At 42.3% G+C, this 18,736-nt stretch overlaps 1 protein-coding gene across 1 annotated transcript; it reads left to right on the top strand.

Moving 5' to 3' along the window:
• Positions 1-11,902: 11,902 nt before the first annotated feature.
• Positions 11,903-15,923, top strand: zfand5a (zinc finger, AN1-type domain 5a). The gene is made up of 5 exons (XM_070904652.1): positions 11,903-12,068; positions 12,724-12,826; positions 12,963-13,048; positions 13,599-13,727; positions 13,904-15,923. The coding sequence occupies exons 1-5, from the start codon at positions 11,909-11,911 to the stop codon at positions 14,050-14,052; spliced, it is 627 nt and encodes a 208-aa protein (XP_070760753.1). The 5' UTR covers positions 11,903-11,908; the 3' UTR covers positions 14,053-15,923.
• The last annotated feature ends 2,813 nt before the right edge of the window (positions 15,924-18,736 follow it).

The following is an 18,736-nucleotide window of genomic DNA, read 5'->3' as shown; positions in this document are numbered from 1 at the left end:
TGTCCTCAGTATACAGATGGCTTCCTGATTTTGTGTTTTCCCATATCCATCAGTTCATTCTAGCTATTTTCCTTCTGTTCCCACACACACTGACCCTTGACATGCATGCTAGTCATTTGTGAATGAGCCCTTATGGCCAAAAGTAGAAGTATTAATCTATGTAAAGCACCGGTAAAGAAGTAAATAAAATAACCTAACCAACAATTTCTTTAAATGGACTTGCTTTGAATATGGTGTCTCACGGGTTTGTGTAAAAATAACTATAGCAGCAGTCAGTCTGTTAAGTGGGCTCCTATTCTCAAAGTCATGGTAATTATATATCTGTGAGCTGTTCAGATGTTTCTGGTTATAAAACCGCTGACATTTCACAGTGTGTTGGGTTTTGATCCTGGCTGGTGAAGAATATGAAATGGGCCACAGATATTGTCTCAGTCTTTGTATCTGAGTGGGTTTCAATCTGGACTAAGGTTGAAAAAGATCTGTCTCATTAGGGAGACTTACCTCCCATTTAGGGACAAAAAGCTGGTCCCCTCAAAGTAAACTATTATATTTTAGGACTAAGACGTGGTTTTTGGACAAGGTTAGGGATTGGTTAAAGTTAGTATAACTGTACCTAGCTTCTCCTGTAGTTTTGGGGAGAAACTAAGAGCTTGACAGAAAGGCGAAAATGTTTACCACATGACCACGTGAAGCATCAGAGTTAATGTAGAATGAAAATTCTGGAAATTTTCACTGAGTATTGTCTCATAGTGACACGACTAAAACAAATGAGGTGAACGTACTGTAGAGGGCGGTGTTGCTCTGTGCTGGAATGTGTAGGAAGAGCCACTTCTGCCTTGGTGAAGATTATTTTTATCTTTAACTGGCTAGTTTTCTGCATGTGTGTCTGTGTATCTGTGTACATGCACGTATGGAGAAAGCCCAAAGTGTCACAGATATGCAAGTTTGTGTACATGTTCATCAACTCGTGTGTGATATGGGGGCAAGGGGAGCAGGAGAGATATCAGTTTCCTCTTGCTAAAGTTAGCTGCAGCTATGAGGGAATCATTGAACAGAGAGGTGAGGGAGGTCATCAAGGCCACTTGAGCAGAGAGTAGCATCAGAACAAACTGCAAGATGTACTTGACTGTAAACAGATACATCACTGCAGTACAGCTAAGGCGATTAACTAGGGAATAAATGACAGACTACCAAACTGTACACATGGTTCCATAGTTCATCAGGATACTGAATAAAAAGATGCAAAAAACTGATACTGATACTGGGTATTTGTCTTATTTAGTCATGCAGATTGTTTTGGTTTCTTTTGTCCAGGTTTAGGGAAGTCTCTCTGATATTTCTGCCTTCAGTTTCTGTGTGAAACTGAGTATGTCTACTTATATGATATATGGTACTTATTGGTAACATGTGTAATGCCTTTATAGTATGTCTTCTTACAGAGAATGGGACATATTCATGGGAGGATTATAGCAATCACACTGTATATAGATTATAATGTGCAAAAAACTGATATATGCTCAATGGTTTAAGAGAACATTCTTTATGGAGAGTGAAAAAGAGATCATACAATCTTATCAAAAGTTCTTCTGTGTTTTGTTTCGTTCCAGTCTGTTCTGATGAGAGGACCTTGCGGAAATGCTAGGAGTGTGTTTCTGTACAGACAAACTGTGCTGTGTATGTTTGGTGAAACATCAGAGTCACTTGTAGCTTATCATTTAGCAGGCATTAGACAGTGATTCATCTCACAGTTGGTGTGGTAAAAGGCTAGTGAGCCCTGCAAAGAGCCTGCATGTACTGTATGAGTCAAAAAAACAGCTCTGTAACAGATGATCTGTCACCAGGATCCCTGCCCCCCAATGCAGGAGGAAAAACAACACAAACTCAGAGGAAGCCTGTCTACTGAAGTCTAAGGCATTGTACTGTACCTTGCTAAAAATAAATATGAGCTATTAATAGAAAAAAATCCTTTATCAGAAGGCTTATCATGAGCAACAATCTACAGAGTTGAAGAAATGTCTTTAAATCAAACTTAGCAGTTGTTTGCAGCTGGCCAGAGTAGGATAAAAGTCTAAAGTCTACTTTTATGTCCTATTTCCTTTAGTGCACTAGTCAAAAACAAACACACAAACACTATCGCTATGACTGACTCTTCCAGTCTTTCTCTGCCAGCCGATAACGATCAACCCGTGAACTTTGTATAGCAATAAAGTCTCTTCAGCTCCACAACTGTTGACACTAAATGTAAAGCAGCAGGGAGTTGTGGCCCCCGAGGGCAAAACCTGGCTGTTTTTGTCAGAGAGTGAGGAGCGAGCTGAGAGGGGGGTGCAGGTTAATCAGGTGTGACTCAGACCGTAGGCACATTTTTACCAAAGGGATTCAAAATGAGATAATCATGGCATACAGAGACATCAAAAGCACACAGTATCATGTGTAGTTTCAATGTGATACAGATTGTTTACCTGGAAAACTGTCAGAGATGATTGAGAGGTTAGACTTGTTTTTCAGTTCAAGAGAGACTATAGAAAAACAGACCATTGTGTACTATGTGTTGGAATTTCTTCCTGGTTTAATACCAAGAAATTACAACATCCATCGAGAGGGGGAATTAGAAATGAATAGTCACAAATTGGAACATTATTCCATCATAAACGTGCTTGTCTTTACTTCGAAACTCAGCCCAGCTGGATTCCTTGCCCCCCCCCCTTACACTACATTCCTTCTTCCTGTTTCTGGGTGTTTCTGCAGAGAAGAACTGACTGTTGTCCCTGTATGGAAGTAGAGGAAGAAAGAAAACTTTTCAGGAAGGAAATTTCAGCCCCCAACATGTCAAGAGCGAGAGAGAAAATGAGATAGAGAAGTGGTTTACATGGAAGGAAGAGGGGAGGTGTGTAAACCCTGTTCATGGCACAGCCACAGATAGGCAGTGTGAGGAGAGAGAAAGAGGGAGCATGGTAAGTATGCGTGAGTAAAACAGCGTCATCGAGCATTAAGGCGGACCCTGTTAGGCTATGGGTGTTGTTAGGGGTGGGACTTGGCTGCTGCAATTGACAGATTAAAGCGGTGAAGGCGTGGCTTGTCCTTACAGACAGAGAAGCACGTGGCCAGGCCCGTCTGCACGAGGGAGCAGCAACAAAGACCAGCCAGTTTGGGGAACAGAACAGAACGCAGGACATCTGCTACACACACACACTCTCTTTCACACACACACACTTACACACACATTCGCATGCACTCACATGCAGGGGTTCACCTCACGCAGGCATGTGGCCGTACATGCAGTCTCATATATCAGCTGCAAAGGACAAACCCACACAGAGCAGCATGTAAATGGAAGCCACATGAACATATTGTTATATGCACATGCACCACCTTTTTTGCAACTTTTCACAAACACACATACGCATTTACACACACACCATGTTATTCCAACAATCATCCAGATACAAATGCATGGTGTGGTTTGTGTGTGCGAAGAAGGGAGGAGAAAGGAAGAGGGAGATGTTTGTGACAGTGTGTGACAGAGTGTGTGCTGGGAAAGTTTGGGGGGGGGGGGGGGCTCCTCCCTGGTCAGAAATAACAAGAAACACATTCATGAGAGCTGCAGAGGAGTTGTGTAGCAGCACAAGTGAGGGACTGAATGGCCAGTAGGTGCTGAATCAGCAGATCACATTCATTTGATCCAATTTTCGTTCTTCTTTCTCGCTCTATTCATCTGTCTATTGTTTTATGTATTTTAAGATTCTTTCAGAATAACTAATGTCCTGCTTCTTGACACTTTTGCAAAAATGTGACCCCAGGTTATTCTGCCTCACATGTCTCCTCCAGTGTTTCAACAATTACAAGCAACAACATAGTAAATAGAACTGAAAGTACTGAGGATTTACAACAAAGCTGTCCCTGAGCACCCCAGAGTCATACAGACAGGCATAGTCTGTTCATGAAACATATGTTAACGCACACACACACACGTACACGTACACCGTCACCCCCTACATGAGGGGATGCACATGAAGTTGAATGTGGACAGAGCGGGGTGGGGGATCAAGTTTTTGAAGCAATGGTTTTAGTCAACCTCAGTGCAGAGCTTATCAAGCCCCGCACACAGCTTATGTAAATGGATAAGCTGCCATTTCCACTACCAGCCCCTTTATCAACAGTGTCTCACCACACCGACGCCAGACACAGGCAAGCTGTGCCTCTGTATGTGTGTGTGTGTGTGTGTGTGTGTGTTTGTGTGTCGGGCAGGCCAATATCTGCCTAGTAACTACAGACAGGCTGTTCCAGATTCACATAAGTAATCCTCACACCCACGTACACACACAAACACACACAGACTGAAACACAAAAACGTAGCTGTAAATTGTATGCATCTATTGTCATGGCAACATTGTCACTTTCAGCTTCTCACGTGTGCACGTCACGGTCGTGGAGAAGAATTTATTAGCCTCCTCCTTCAATACAACCACCAGCAAGCAACCATTATAACTAACCACCCACCCACACACACACACACACACACACACACACACGCACACACACTCAGTGGTACCAAAACCTACAAACACACACATGTAGAAGCCAAGCTATGACAGCGAGGGGGATGGGTAATGATACTTGACACCTCCCACTCTCTCCTCAGCTGCCCCCTCCTCTCACTGAAACCAATGAACCCTCACATACTAAACAGACATACATTTCACATACACATGCTCCTTCTTTTCTGCTCCGTGCAGGGCTGCGTTAACACAACACTCACACACAAAGACCTCAGTGTAAAACACAGAGCAGATTTCCCCCCGCCTTCCCCCTGCCTCCCCGTGCCTTCTTTACTCACATATGAAAAGCTTATGTCTGTACAATGAGGCGACCATACTACTACTACTGTGTCTGAGACGACGTGCCACATGATGAGTTTTCACAAGCACTATTCACATCTGACTCGCTATACTGTGAGCCAGACATTAAATCTAAACCACTTCAGTAGTAGTCAATATTTCACCCCTTTGCCGTCACATGATTACATTATTTGATTACACTGTCACTTTAATCAGTGAATAATGTCCCTGCTTTTTGAGGACCCTCCCATGACACACTGGTTGTAAATTGTATGCAAATGAACTCACTGTAATCAAAGCAAGTCTTTGGGAAAAGCCTAGAAAGAAAAGCAGAAGACAACAACATTAACATCATGCGATGTCGAAGGAATTACTGTAAACTGTGAGCGAGGATGTGCTGCTCAAGCCTTGAGTTAACGATGACTCCTCTTCTTTTTCTTCTATTCACTCCACACGGTAACAAAGACCTACCATAGAGCTTGTAAATTACTCAGATAACCACTGGCCATCCTACAGTTACAGTGACTCAGATAACATATCACCAGCTGGCTTTCAGTTAACAGAGATTATCAGAGCTTGCTGTCAAGCAACTATTTCCTGAGTACGGCGGTTGATCAATGATCGGTTGCCAGGTCTCCTCAACCGTCTTACTGTTTGTGAGAAGACAGTTCAAACTTTTCTAAATTTATGATTTACTTTTTTAAAAGTTTTATTTTTGTGGGAATCAGGTCACATTCACAAGTTACATGTCTTTCTTAAAAATGAATAAATAAATATACTGTATGAAAAAATTAAAAACGGGTGAGACTTGATGAATACAGCACTGCATGCTAGGGCTAATAGAAGACAAGTTAGTCAGACATTATTTAAAGGCGACAGATGGATGTTTGCGCGGTAAACAATAGATCTATGTGATTTATTTATTTCATGTGGAAGACACAATCTTACACTTATAGATAATTAAATAGTTAACTTTCAGTCCATCAGCCCTCTTTTTTTTGACAAATTGGATAGAAAATATTTGTTAAGAAACTTGTTTTTCCATGTTTCAGAAATAAAGACATTAACAACATGTCCCCTGTTCATTTGTATATATGTTAGTTACAAGGACAACCTGAGGCCAAGTAATGATGAAACCAATGTTATCTGTGTAGGTAAACATCTGAGTGTGTGTGTGTGTGTGTGTGTGTGTGTGTGTGTGTGTGTGTGTGTGTGTGTGTGTGTGTGTATTCCCCTTAAGAAAGTTAGGGGAAGATCAGCAGCAGCACCTCACCTTTTACTTTCACTTGGCTACACCTTTTTCCAGTTTCCATGTGAATTCTGGATTGAACCAGAGCAAACAGACTGTACTAGCCTTCTGAGTTTCCACGAATCCACTCACTGATAGATGACAGCATGTTCCCTCACACACTCACACACACACACACACACACTCAAACACCACACAGCCCTACCCCAAGTGTTTGTTTTCTGCTCAGCGTGGCCTGCATTGCCTGGGGATGTGTGTGGCGCTATACTGACAAGGTGGAGGAATATGCTGGGACTTGTTAGACCTGCAGGGCAAATTATATGCTATACAGCACACATGACACACTGCAAGAGAGTGGAAGGAACATGTGTCCATTTTTCACGAAAGCATTCCCAGCAGGTGATAAGCTCTGGTGGCTGTTGGTGTTCAAAACAGCAGGCTAAAGTAAAACTTGATAGAACAAAAGAACCCACATGACTGGTTTGATGTTAGAATTTCAGTGTCTGTTGAGCCAGATCTTCATCAGTATCATGAAGTGGCTTGCACTAGAGATATGTAGCCAAGATTTTAGAAATACTGAAGCCAAGAGTCCAAAGTCCCCCAGTTTAATCACAGTTTTTCCCAAATGTTCTTTTCCCACTATTTGTATATTCACTTAACTGTTAAAATAGAGATTCTGCTAAATGTATGTCCCTACACAATTGTATTTTGATGCTATATCAAAGTCTTCCCCACAATGCCAGAATATAATTATAAAGAAATGTGAAATACCTTTATTTTAACAGATGTTTTTGGCATAAAATACTCAGAATTTGGACTCAGCCTGAAGAGCTCAATATGTGTAATTTTTGTGTAACTGTTAAACTGTAACCTCCTTCCCAGACTGTTGAAAACCCCCAGATCCCCTGAAACAATACTGAGGACATGACCTAAGGGTCCTCAGTGGTGGCTACAACCCTGTTTACCAACTGAAACTAGTGGCAACCTAAATTAATTTCACAACCATTTTCTAACAGATGTACATCCTGAAAATATCCTGATCTCTTGGTGCTGCTCCGCTCTTATCTTTTGTAACCTCCCACAAGACATGTTTACACTCAACGTCAACATGAGTGTGTGTGTGCCATCTTGAACATCTATCTTTGTGAAGACCACTGTGAGTTATGAGTTAGGTCTATAGGTTTATAGACCTTCGGATTGAGGAAAGTTTTCCTCAGAGTGAAGACATTTTGGCCTGTTGTCATCTTCAAAGAGTTTTTTGAGTATTGACATTTTGTTTTGGCATTAGGGTTATAATCATGTTTTGGGTTCAGTTTAGGGTTGGGGTTGGGTATGTAGATGTGACAGTTAAGGTTAAGATTACAGGCTAGGGGCAAGGTAACACGATATGTAAATGAGGGTCCTCACTAGGGGCAGGTGTATATACCAAAAGTATTGAAACCAAATGTTGTGGTATCAACCAACCCTGCTGTTTGGCTTGTGTCTGTTGGTACCTCCTAGAAAACATGTTTACACTCTCAATGTCAACACAACAAGTGTGTGTGTGTGTGTGTGTGTGTGTGTGTGTGTGTGTGAGAGAGAGAGAGAGAGAGAGCAGCTTAGTGTGCTCTCCTATAACAGGCTTGTATATCTTTCAAATTATAAATCTGCCTTTGTTCCTCTGACAGATATAATCTTACTAGGTGGCAGGAGGGGTGAGGTTGTTCCACCAACAAAATAGTGCCCCTCGCAGATATCAGAATCTTGTACAAAGAGTAATTCCCAGGAGATTACCCTCTTAATCATACATATTTTATTCTTTCAATTCAGTCATGTCAGCACCACTATTCATTTGTCCATTCATTTAGGTGGATTACTCAATAAAAAGATTCGTGGCCTTGTAGGAGGATGACGAATAGATGTGCAATAACGCAACACTGGCTATACGCATGCGCACAGCCGACTACCTCCCCCGCCCACCGTCTCGAAGAACTGTACACAGCGCTCGGGGGCTCCGCTGGCAGCCAATGGCGACACGTTGTTTTACCCGTGACATCATCCGCCACTCCTCTTACTAAAGAAGGAAACAAACATCCATCCAGAAGGAACGGGAGACGGAGAGAGAAAGAAAGAGAGGTAGGAGGGCGAGGAAGGGAGATTTAAACCCACCTAAACCTGTCTGACACGGAGGACAACGCCACATAAACACAGTTAGATAGAGAAAAGGACGCTTCCAGGACCTGAAACCCTCGACCTTTTTTCTTCTGCCAAGACAAACGGCCACTTTCCCTGTCGTCTCGCGAGAAACTTCGTCGATTTTTAGCAGGTGATGATCTTGGATTATTGTTTTTTTTTTCTTAACAAGGATGAATATTGAAGTGAGCTCAGCTTGTCGAGGTAAACAACGAAAAGAGGGGTGTTAAACTACGCTGATGGTCGGTCATGGCGACCTTTAAGGGTGAATTGAAAGGTCAGGTGGTGAGTGCGTGATGGTATTGTGTGGTAAACAAGCTTTTTTGTCTTGCTCGTTGAAGTTGTCACCACCGATCGCACCATCACCACCACCACCACCATCTCCTCCTCCTCCTGGCTGGAAATATCACAAGCTCTCAAACGTGACTCCGTCTGGTTCAGGAGAAAAACAAGGGAGGGAGCTAGCTAGTGCTGGTTGCTGTCTCTGTTTTTCTATTTGCCCCGAGCTGGGGGATGGGGAACCAAAGCCAGCTAATTCCTGTCTAGAAATAGAAAATTTATAAGCCGAATGGGCAAGTAGAGCGAGAGAGTTGCTCTGAAATTACTACAGAGTGTTTGGTTAAATATTAAATGAACAGCCTGCCAGGAGCCACAGCTTTGCCTAGTGTTTGCAGTAGTTTCAGCTTAGGAGAAAACGAGGTTTGGTCGGTGTTAAGACCTATGTGGCAACACCAAGTCGTTTCTAAGTACTTAAGAGTGATTATACATAATCGAGGCTGTTCACATTGCTTCGTTGAAAACACGCAGAAAATGGTTATTAGTAGAAATGCTGTGAGAAAGGGGATCTTCAAAACGATGTCTAAACAGGAAGCAGAGAGATTGTAGACAAAGGAAGATAGAAGAAACAAAGGGAGCAGAGACCACACTGTCTAGACTGTGGGTTATTTCAGAAAACATCAGTGCTGTTCCCTTCCTGTCGGCCTTCCGATGATTAATTACAACATTGTGTCCTTTTTGAATAACTGATTTACTGCTTGTAACGAAACAACAGTGGGCTTTTTCTGTTCTGTCCTTCAGTGTGACTCAGTAGTTTTCAGTCCAGCAGGGCCTGAAATATGAGCTAAGCCTGCGGCTGATACAGGAGCAAAGTCTTCCCCTTTTGTTTGCGAGAAATTCTCACACTTATGTTTCTTTATCCAAACTGGGCTCATTTGTCGATCGCTTAGAAACCAAACAGCACAACTGGGGAGTCAGACCAGTTTTCACATTTTATTGCTGTGAGTGTTTGTTTTTATGTGAAAGGAAGTTGGGGATGAATGATTGTGGCTGGTAATCTGCCCTGTGCTGGAAACCCCCTGACTTGCCCTGTCGGATGTACAGGGTTGTTGTTTTTTTTTTTTTACAATACACAACACATAGTAAATGGCATATTTTGGATATTTCAGCTTACTTCCAGTTTGAAGAAACAAGACACTGGTATTTGTTTTGCTCATGAGCAGTAATGAGCTATTCATTATCTCCAGTCGAACATTAACAGCAATCAGTTGCATTTCATGAATAGCATGTGGGCCTAAAACATTTAAAACTTCTCAAGTATGCAGTGTGTTTGTGTCAGTTTGAAAGCTGGGCAGATTTAAACATAGGTAACCTGAGTGATTTTTACCTCCTACCTTATCCTTGCTTGTGAGAGGTCTTGGTAAAGGTTAGGTTAACATGCCTGCTGTTTGTCTGACAGCTGGGCCAGAACGTGACAGCTGAGCCACACAGTCCATTGTTCCTTTGTGTCAAAGTCAACAGTCGTGGTTAATCTGTTAGCTGCTATGGACCATGTCATGTTCTTTGTTGTATCTTTCATGTTGTTTTTGTTTTATGCTATCAGATGTGATGTGTCTGTTTTAAATCCAAGACCTTGTCCAAGAACATGGGGTCTAGATGTGTAGCTCAAACCCTACAGTCCAAATGTAGCGGTCTACGTAATAAACTGGTGTTGTTGGGCTTAAAGAGACACTGGGGATCACATGTAAAGAAAAATTCCTTTCGAGCCACATGGCAGTTCCCAACCTCTAGCTCAGTCCTCCTGTCTGGTATTTTTCAGCAGTCAGCAGTTGAACACGTGACGCAAAGGGAGAAAAGGTCTTTGTGGGCTTTTCCAAGGAAACCCTTTGTTGACACGGCAGTGATAGCATGCAAGGGTAGAGAAAGAGAGGAGGGAGAGGTTCAGGGGGGGTGGCTCAAGGTTTAATGGCACTTGTTAGTCTGTTGGTGAGGTCAGGACACCTCGAGTGAACTGACAGGACGTTCTGGAACAACTGCCAGCCTCTCCTGGAACATTGAGCCCGCCTGCCCTGTTTGTGTCCGTGACCAGAATATAGACGAGCTTCACACCAACGCAAGCGAGCAGCTGCCATGTTACAGCACAAAAGGGCTGAGAGTTGTTTACAAGGGAAATATGGTACTGTTGTCGTGGACGCTGGTAGTCGCTGGTTGTTGTTTTTTTGGGGGGCGGGGGGGGCTGGTATCAGTTGATCTGTTGATTTAGAAAACAGTCCGGACTGGCAGACAGGATGCCTCTTACTCAACTAATTTAGGCCTTCCTGTCTGTCTGTTTGTTCATTCATCAAGGTGTTTTTGATCTGTTCCTTCAAAGGCAGCACCTCCCCATTACACAAATTCCTGCTGTATTGCATTGCAGCAGAGTGTGGTGATAAAGTCAGACGTCATAGGGCTACACGTTTTGCCAAGTTACGCACATACATTCTTGTTTATGGGCGTATGTGTGGGGAGAAATGACTCGATACGTTTTGAAATGCCTCGTGTGGCAAGAACCACCGGTAGGGAGGGGAATACTTCCTGAAACTGTTGACCTACTTTGTTCGTCTTCATTCATTATCTGGTGTCTTTTGGTAAGAACAGTATATTATTTTCCCATCTTTGTTTTTGTTCTTTTTTGTGGCCTAGATACTGCCAGTGAGTCAGAGCGAGGAAGGAACGAGGTGAAATGAGTAGACTTGTAAGGGAGTGCTAGTTATTGTGTCATCTGTAGTCATATGATAATTCTGATGCACAATGATGATGCATTAGTTGTCATAAGATAATTGTCTTTCACACACAACACAATTAGTGTAGTTTTTAAAAGATGTTTTTCCTAAAGCAGTTTACATATATGAAAATGAGAGATGGTGGGTCAAATGTTCGGAAGAGCCATACCAACTGTTCTCAGAGCTGTGAAAAGGGGTTTGTTGGGGAGGAGATGGAGGGAGGAAAGGGGGACACAACAGTGAACAAAGCTGTGGGACAGCACAGAGTCCAGCTTCTGCCAAGGTGCTTAACAGGACACAGTGAGTGTTGTTTGTTCTCTGGACTTCCTGTGGAGAAGCGTTCATTACTGTATTCAGGCTGAAGGGCAAGTCAAAACAGACAGGCATGTTGTTCTCGAATTTTCATAATGACTCCTGTTATCTATCGGCCCAACAAGTTTCTTTGGAACCAGACTGGCAGGGCAGCAGCATCTTTACAGAGAAATGTGTCCTGTGATGGAAAACACACTTCAGCTTTCAGTTGTTTGTCCACATTGAGAAAAAAAAAATGCTCTCTCTGTGTGTCTTGACAGTCTAATAAACATTCTTACTCTGTCTCTCTCATTCTGTCAGCAATGGCCCAAGAGACGAACCAGAGCCCGGTGCCCATGCTTTGTGCCACAGGCTGCGGTTTCTATGGCAACCCAAGAACCAATGGTATGTGCTCCGTATGCTATAAGGACCACCTGACACGGCAGCAGAGCAGCGACCGCATGAGCCCCCACAGCCCTATGGGTAAGTCAGTTCACAAAAAATACAAAAAACGGAGATGGAGAATTCTGTCAGTTTCTCTGAAAAAGTAAAAGTTGTGTTGTCGTCCAAATTGGTTTCATGAGGTTTATGATGTAAACAAATAAATGCACCTCCGCCTATATATTTACAGCTAGAGATAAGGAGTGAAGTGCAGACATTGTTTTGAAATACCAGTCCTAGGCCAGTCGGTATATTTTCCCAGCTCTCCTCCCCCTGCCCTCCCTCTCTGTTTTTCCACTCTATGTAATGAAAGACAGCTGTTTTCTTCATTACAGTGTTCAAGGTTATGTGGGTGTTCACTCCTTTAAACATTTCTAAGGTCAAAGATTTAAGTTTCTCTCACAATGTGACACTGGCAACCTGTTAGATGCTACAAACACGTAATAAGATTATAACACAAGATTATCTTGAATACAGCTCCGAGATGAGAAAATGACCTGATACTTTTACATTCCCTCCTGAAGAGATTTTAAATAATTAATCTGGGGCAGATGAGATGAATTTGTTATACTTTCATTTCAACATCAATACAGTGCAGTGCTTGCAAACATTTTCTCTGAATTCACCTATCATTGAACAGATTGTGTACTTTCTATTGATTTACAATGTCATTGTTTTCTACTTTGTTCTCATCCAGGCTCAGCTGCTAGTCCTACCTCAGAGGCCTCGGCCATCCAGAGACTAGAAGCTAGTCTAGCCAAGGTTGATGCCTCCCCTGCTTGTTCACCAGACATGTCTAGGTCAGTATTGGCGGTGTTTGATTCTTCGAGGTAGTTTTTGAGCTTTCTTTAAATTGGAGAATGTGTGAACTGCTGGCTTCCTTTTCTCCTGCTCATCCCTGTTTTTCTCCTTTTTTTTTAAAATTTAAACCCTCAGAACTGTTCAAGGATCTCTTCCTGTCACTCAACAAATGACAGAGATGAGCATCTCGAGAGAGGACAAGCCAGATCCCCTAGAGCCTGGTAAAACACACAGACCTGTATAAACACACTTGCAGTAACAGACAGGCAAGCAGACATTTGACACACACGCAAAGAACAGACAGGCGCAGGTGACTGCTCACACACAGACTTCTTAAGGCAAACATCGCCTTGTAGGACCCACTGTAGTTTATTTTTGATGCTCTGCTGCATACCTTCAACCCAACTGTTGGTTTTACTTACCGCCTCCAAGAAAGAGAGGAGGCCTAAAAATATACCTGTTTAAAAATACTTCTACACCAGAGGGCATTCTCAGATTTGATGCTGCCTGCCAGAGGCTTTCTCAGAGTAGTGCACTATTTTCAGCCAAGAACTAGAGGAGGCAATTTAGAGATAAGGAACATACTAATTACAATCGCTTGGGACGAAAGTACACAATTTCAGCTGCCAGCATGTTTGCATGTCTCATAGAACTATGAACCAAACTCATTAAACCTGCTGTTCTTGCAAATGAAAGATATCAGATAATGGCAAATTAAACCTCGAATGACGAATATGTGTTTTTCTCCCTGTTGTCTTTCTTTATATGTAGTTGTAAGCCAGCCTGCTGCCTCTAGTCCTACTCCTGTAGCTTCTTCCAGCAGTGAAGAAAACAAGGGTGACACCCCTAAACCCAAGAAGAACAGGTGCTTCATGTGCCGCAAAAGGGTGGGCCTTACAGGTGAGCAGGGGGGGACACAAAGGGGCATCTGATGCAACACATATTTATTCCTGTCAGTGATTCAGGTTGTGATATTTGTTCTACTGGTTGTTGATGGAAAGAGTTTTAACCGCCTCTCTAGTGTAATCGTTCACTTTTCCTGTTCCAGCTTTGACCCCTGACCTTTGTGCTTCCAGGGTTTGACTGTCGCTGTGGCAACCTGTTCTGTGGCATCCACCGGTACTCCGACAAGCACAACTGTCCCTATGATTACAAGGCCGAGGCTGCTGCCAAGATCCGCAAAGAAAACCCCGTGGTGGTGGCCGACAAGATCCAGAGAATATAGATTTGACAAAACGACAACAGCAGTGGCGGCCATGATGACAACACCTTTTGACAAAGACTGGAGTATGAGTGTGAACCTTTTGAAATGAGCACTGGCATGAGTGGCTAAGTGAGGATTGAAAGGACTTGATTTACAAAATTACAACCTCAAGAACATGATGGAAAAAAACGAAGAAAGAAAAAAAGATCCTGTCTGAGGAAGATGCATGAATGATCACTTTTGTCCTTTTTTTTGATTAATTCATTAGTTTGTTTTATCCTATTTTCTGTGGTGTGAGTTTGCCGCTGTTCAGTCCTTTTTTTTTTTAAGAATATGTATTGTCTTATTAAGAGCGGCCCCGGCTAACTGTCCAGGATATGCTGTGCTCCTCTCACCCAAACCAGGCGCCGTTTTGTGCCAAACCGTAGACGACCATTTTTCTTAGACCCTGTCATGTGTCAGACACTGGCAGGTCTTTTAAAACATTCAGACCACACAGTAACAGTCCACACGAGTTGTGTCCCTCAATCTTTGAACTTATTGTTGTGTGCTCCGTTGGTACTGGAGTCAGTCAACGTTTTGGAGAACCGTACAACTGTCCCCCACCATGCACAAGGGGCTTTGTTACTTTGTCTCTGTCTTTCCTAGCTTTACCTACCTCACAGCTGCTGTGTTAAGCTTTGTTGTCTTCCCTTTTACTTTGTTTTCATCAGCTTTGACCCCAGCAGAACAATGGATCATCTTGATAGTCGGCCTCAGTGACCCCTCTGATCAGCATGTCTGTGTTGACTTTGATCGGTTTGATTGTGATGAGGCTGTTCCATTATGGCTGGAGGTATCACGCTAGACAGGGACAAACAAATGACTCCACGTTTCACTGAATCTAAACATTTTCAATGGACAGAATGGGTAAAGGAGTTCCCCCAACTGGTCTGCGCTCATATTGTAATCACAGACGCCTGGTGTAGGGCTGTGTGTACCGATGTGTGGCCTGAGAGGGAGGACAGCACCCTTCCCTGGCCTGGTAGGTGAATTTAAGCAACAATAGCAGGGGCATGAATGAATGAATGGGATAAATGCATGAGTTACTCTCCATCTGCATTAGTGTTTCAGAAATATTTGGCATCACTCAACTTAGGGTTTCAGACATTTTATTTGCTGAGAGACAATTATCTGTTATATTTTATTAGCTTTTTTTTCTCTTCCATCGATATTGTACTGATGTTAGCGCATGTATTCAGTGCATTTGTGGAATTAGGGTATGTGAACCATGATTTTCTTATGTTTCTTTTTTGTTTTTTTTAATGCGCTAACGGAACGTTCATGTGAGCACAGTGAGTGAGTGTGTGTGTGCGTGCGTGCGTGTTGTTCCCCCAACCCTTTTGTCTGTGGAGCTACCCGGTTTATCAGCACATGTTTACAGAACTACAGGAGCATGCCAGAGCTAGATTTATGAAAAATAATAGATACCAAGATTAGATGTAACTTCTCATCTGTCTAACAGCTTATTGGTCTGTGTGTCTGCTTTAGAGCACCGAAGAGAAGTGTGTGTGTGTGTGTGTGTGTGCGTGTGTGTATTTGTGCGTGTGCATGTGCACATTCCTGTGCAAAAGTGTGTTTTCATGGCTGCCTGACACATTGAAACCATGTATGTTTGTGACTTGTGTTAATCCCCCTTTTTTTCTCCCCCTGTAAGGATGTGTTTTTCATTTAAAAGACAACTGTATGTATCCGTTTGAGTTTTTCCTTTCTGATTCTTAGTTATATGCAAATTTGTACAAAAAATGAAAAAACAACAAACTGTGTTGATATTTATGTATTACATATAATCTTGCTATCCAGCATTACGACAGAATAGTATCATGTAAATAAAACTGTACAGAGAGACATTACTAAGCTTTTTTGTGTGTTGACTTTCACTCCTCACAATTTTCTGTCTTTTTTTTTTTGTGGAATATATTTGGCTATTTCAAGTTTGTTTTCAACTGTATTAAACATTTTATAGCTTCTTATATAGATAAACCTGTCAGGCCAGAATTTCAAGTCAACAGGTTCATTATAATTTAGCAGAGTAAATAAGGCTGTTTTGGGACGATGAAGTTAGTGATGAATCAGCCCGAGATAGTTATGAGGGAACATCGTGGCGCTAATTTTAGTCAGAGCAAGAATAGTGTAGGAGCCACATGTCAGGAGCTCCGGCAGTACCCTGTAATACCTCACCCTGGCTAACCCGGCCTCTTTAGCATCCTCATGTTAATACAGAGTTCTGGCAACACAGACTGTAAACCTTGCTCAAGAGACTCTTGTCCAAACCTTGTCTGGGTCACACAGGAAGTATTAATCCCTGGACCCCGGAAGAAAGCGATCCTGTTCCACTCTATCTAGGCTAACGGCGTACATGCAGGCCTCACGTGTGTGTGAGTGTGTTTCAGAGACCATGCTTTTTCTCACACTCCTGTTGGGAGCTCCTGGGCAGAGTGTGTTCACAGATGGCGTCACTGCAACAGCTGCTCAGACAGCTGAGGTGTGCTCATGTGGTGTTCCCTCTGACAGAAAGCTACAGAGATCACATTGTCTGGACACGTACTGGACAAGTACAATGGAGGATTTACACAAAGTGTGTTTGGTGTGAAAACATCAGATCCTCAGAAGTGTTCAAACTCCAGATTTTTTATCTCTCTAAATCCAGCCCGTGACAATGTATTATAAGTCAAATTAATCACTGACCACACCATCCTCCTTGCTGTTGATCACAAGTCTGCATGTCCTTTGAACCAGAGAGGGGCAGACGAGTGCACTTCATAAGAGGAGGATCAACACACTCCAAATATGAACAGGAACAACTGCAGGCATCCTGAATCACACTTATTTTATGTGTGTGTGTCTGTAACCCCCCCCCCACACACACACACACACACGAACGTTAACCTATAATTTGTTTCACTGATGTGTACAGCCCATTTATCTGTGTCACCCTCTCTCTGTGTGTGTCTGTCATTGGGTGTGACTGAGGTTAAAAAGCTGGCTCAGTAGAAAACATCAGAGATTCTGACTGGCGGAAAATGACAGATGTTGTTGCCAGATGTGCAAAGGGGTTGGAAGTTATATGAGGCCACAGACAGTAAATACAAACATGAACACCCTCTTCTCTCTCAAGACAACACGGTCACACCCACATTAAGTGCATCTAGTTTTTATGTGCTTCCGTCTCAGCTTAATATACGTTGCCTTTAATAATATTGTTTCTACATTATATGTTTGGGTCTTACTGCATTTCACACCGCATCATTGTGAGAAGTCATTTGGGCCCAAAATAAAATTTTAAAATTTGCATGTACACAGAATGCAGGCATATACACATGTGAAATACTTGCACATAAATTTGTTGAATCACTTTCACATCCATACATAATGTTTACTCACATTCACAGGAGGCATTTGTATATGTATGGGGGCGGCTATGGCTCAGAAGGCAGAGCTGGTTACTCGCAGGGTTGTTGGTTTGATCACTGGCTCCTCCTGCACACAAGTAGAAATGTCCCTGAGCAAGACAGCGAACTCTAAATTGCTCTCTATGCTGCCCTCTGGGTGTATGCTATACAAGTGCAGTCCATTTACCATACACATACAAAACACCCATGCCAACCCAAGTGACACACATACACTTGTGTATGTATACAGTATATGTACACACAGTACCCACACTAATGGTCTATGTTAGGCAGCATACATTAGTCACAAATAAAAGATTTGATTAGGATTTGCCAAACAGAACTGCAGTGCTATTTGGTTAAACCATATTTGTTCCTATTTAGAGAAGGGAAACAGCTTTTATTGGAATTTGTACTGATAGAGTTAATTATTTGGGGGGCAATGAGCCTTATCTTACTAATTAAGAAAGTTGGGTTTAACCATGAATCAAAAGCCAAAGACTGAGGGATTTTTCTCACTAGATAAAACCTATTCGTAACATTATCACAGGATTCAAAGACTACAGGCCTGTCGCACTGACGTATGTGGTCATGAAATTGTTTGGCCCACCTGAAGGACATCACGCTGGACACCCTGCAGTTTGCCTACCTGGCAAGCAGGTCAGTGGATGAAGCAGTCAACATGGGACTGCACTACATTCTGCAACACCTCGACTCCCCAGGGACGTATCCTGTTTGTGGACTTCACCTCGGCTTTCAACGCCATCATCCCAAAAGTCCTCCACTCCAAACTCACCCAGCTCACAGTTACATAGTGTCAGAAACATAACCCCGTAAATCTAAACATCTATCACCATACCTACAAATTATATATTTTTCAGTTTAATATACACTGTCTTTTCAACATGTACATTTCATCATCAAAGCGTGCTGTATACACTGTATATACTGTCATGTCCACCTAAAGTATACATTAATTCCATATTCCATATTTATTCCAGCTCTCTGCACCATTGCACTATTGTCTTATTGTTCACAAAATATAATTATTTTTTAAATATGTATATACTTTTCATATATATTTATATATTTTTTCACTTACTTGTATGTACAAAATAGTTAAATGTTTATGTTTATCTTTGTCCAGCTTTGTTGTCCTTTAGCATACTAGCTTAGCATGTCTCATTCTGTGTAAGTACATTGAGAGCAATGAAAAACTGGAGTCAAATTCCTTGTATGTGTACACAAACGTGGCCAATAAAACTGATTCAGAA

Source organism: Enoplosus armatus, chromosome 4, assembly GCF_043641665.1.
Source record: "Enoplosus armatus isolate fEnoArm2 chromosome 4, fEnoArm2.hap1, whole genome shotgun sequence".
NCBI lineage: Eukaryota > Metazoa > Chordata > Actinopteri > Centrarchiformes > Enoplosidae > Enoplosus > Enoplosus armatus.
The sequence above is the reverse complement of the archived record's forward strand: the minus strand, read 5'-3'. Positions and strand labels throughout refer to the sequence as shown.

What these genes read in the sequence shown, in the direction of transcription:
- zfand5a (XM_070904652.1), top strand. Translation starts at nt 11,909, where the DNA reads ATGGCCCAAGAGACGAACCAGAGCCCGGTGCCCATGCTTTGTGCCACA. An exon ending in GAGCCCCCACAGCCCTATGG is followed by an intron (nt 12,069 to 12,723) that starts GTAAGTCAGTTC and finishes GTTCTCATCCAG; the next exon opens with GCTCAGCTGCTAGTCCTACC. An exon ending in TGTTCACCAGACATGTCTAG is followed by an intron (nt 12,827 to 12,962) that starts GTCAGTATTGGC and finishes TTAAACCCTCAG; the next exon opens with AACTGTTCAAGGATCTCTTC.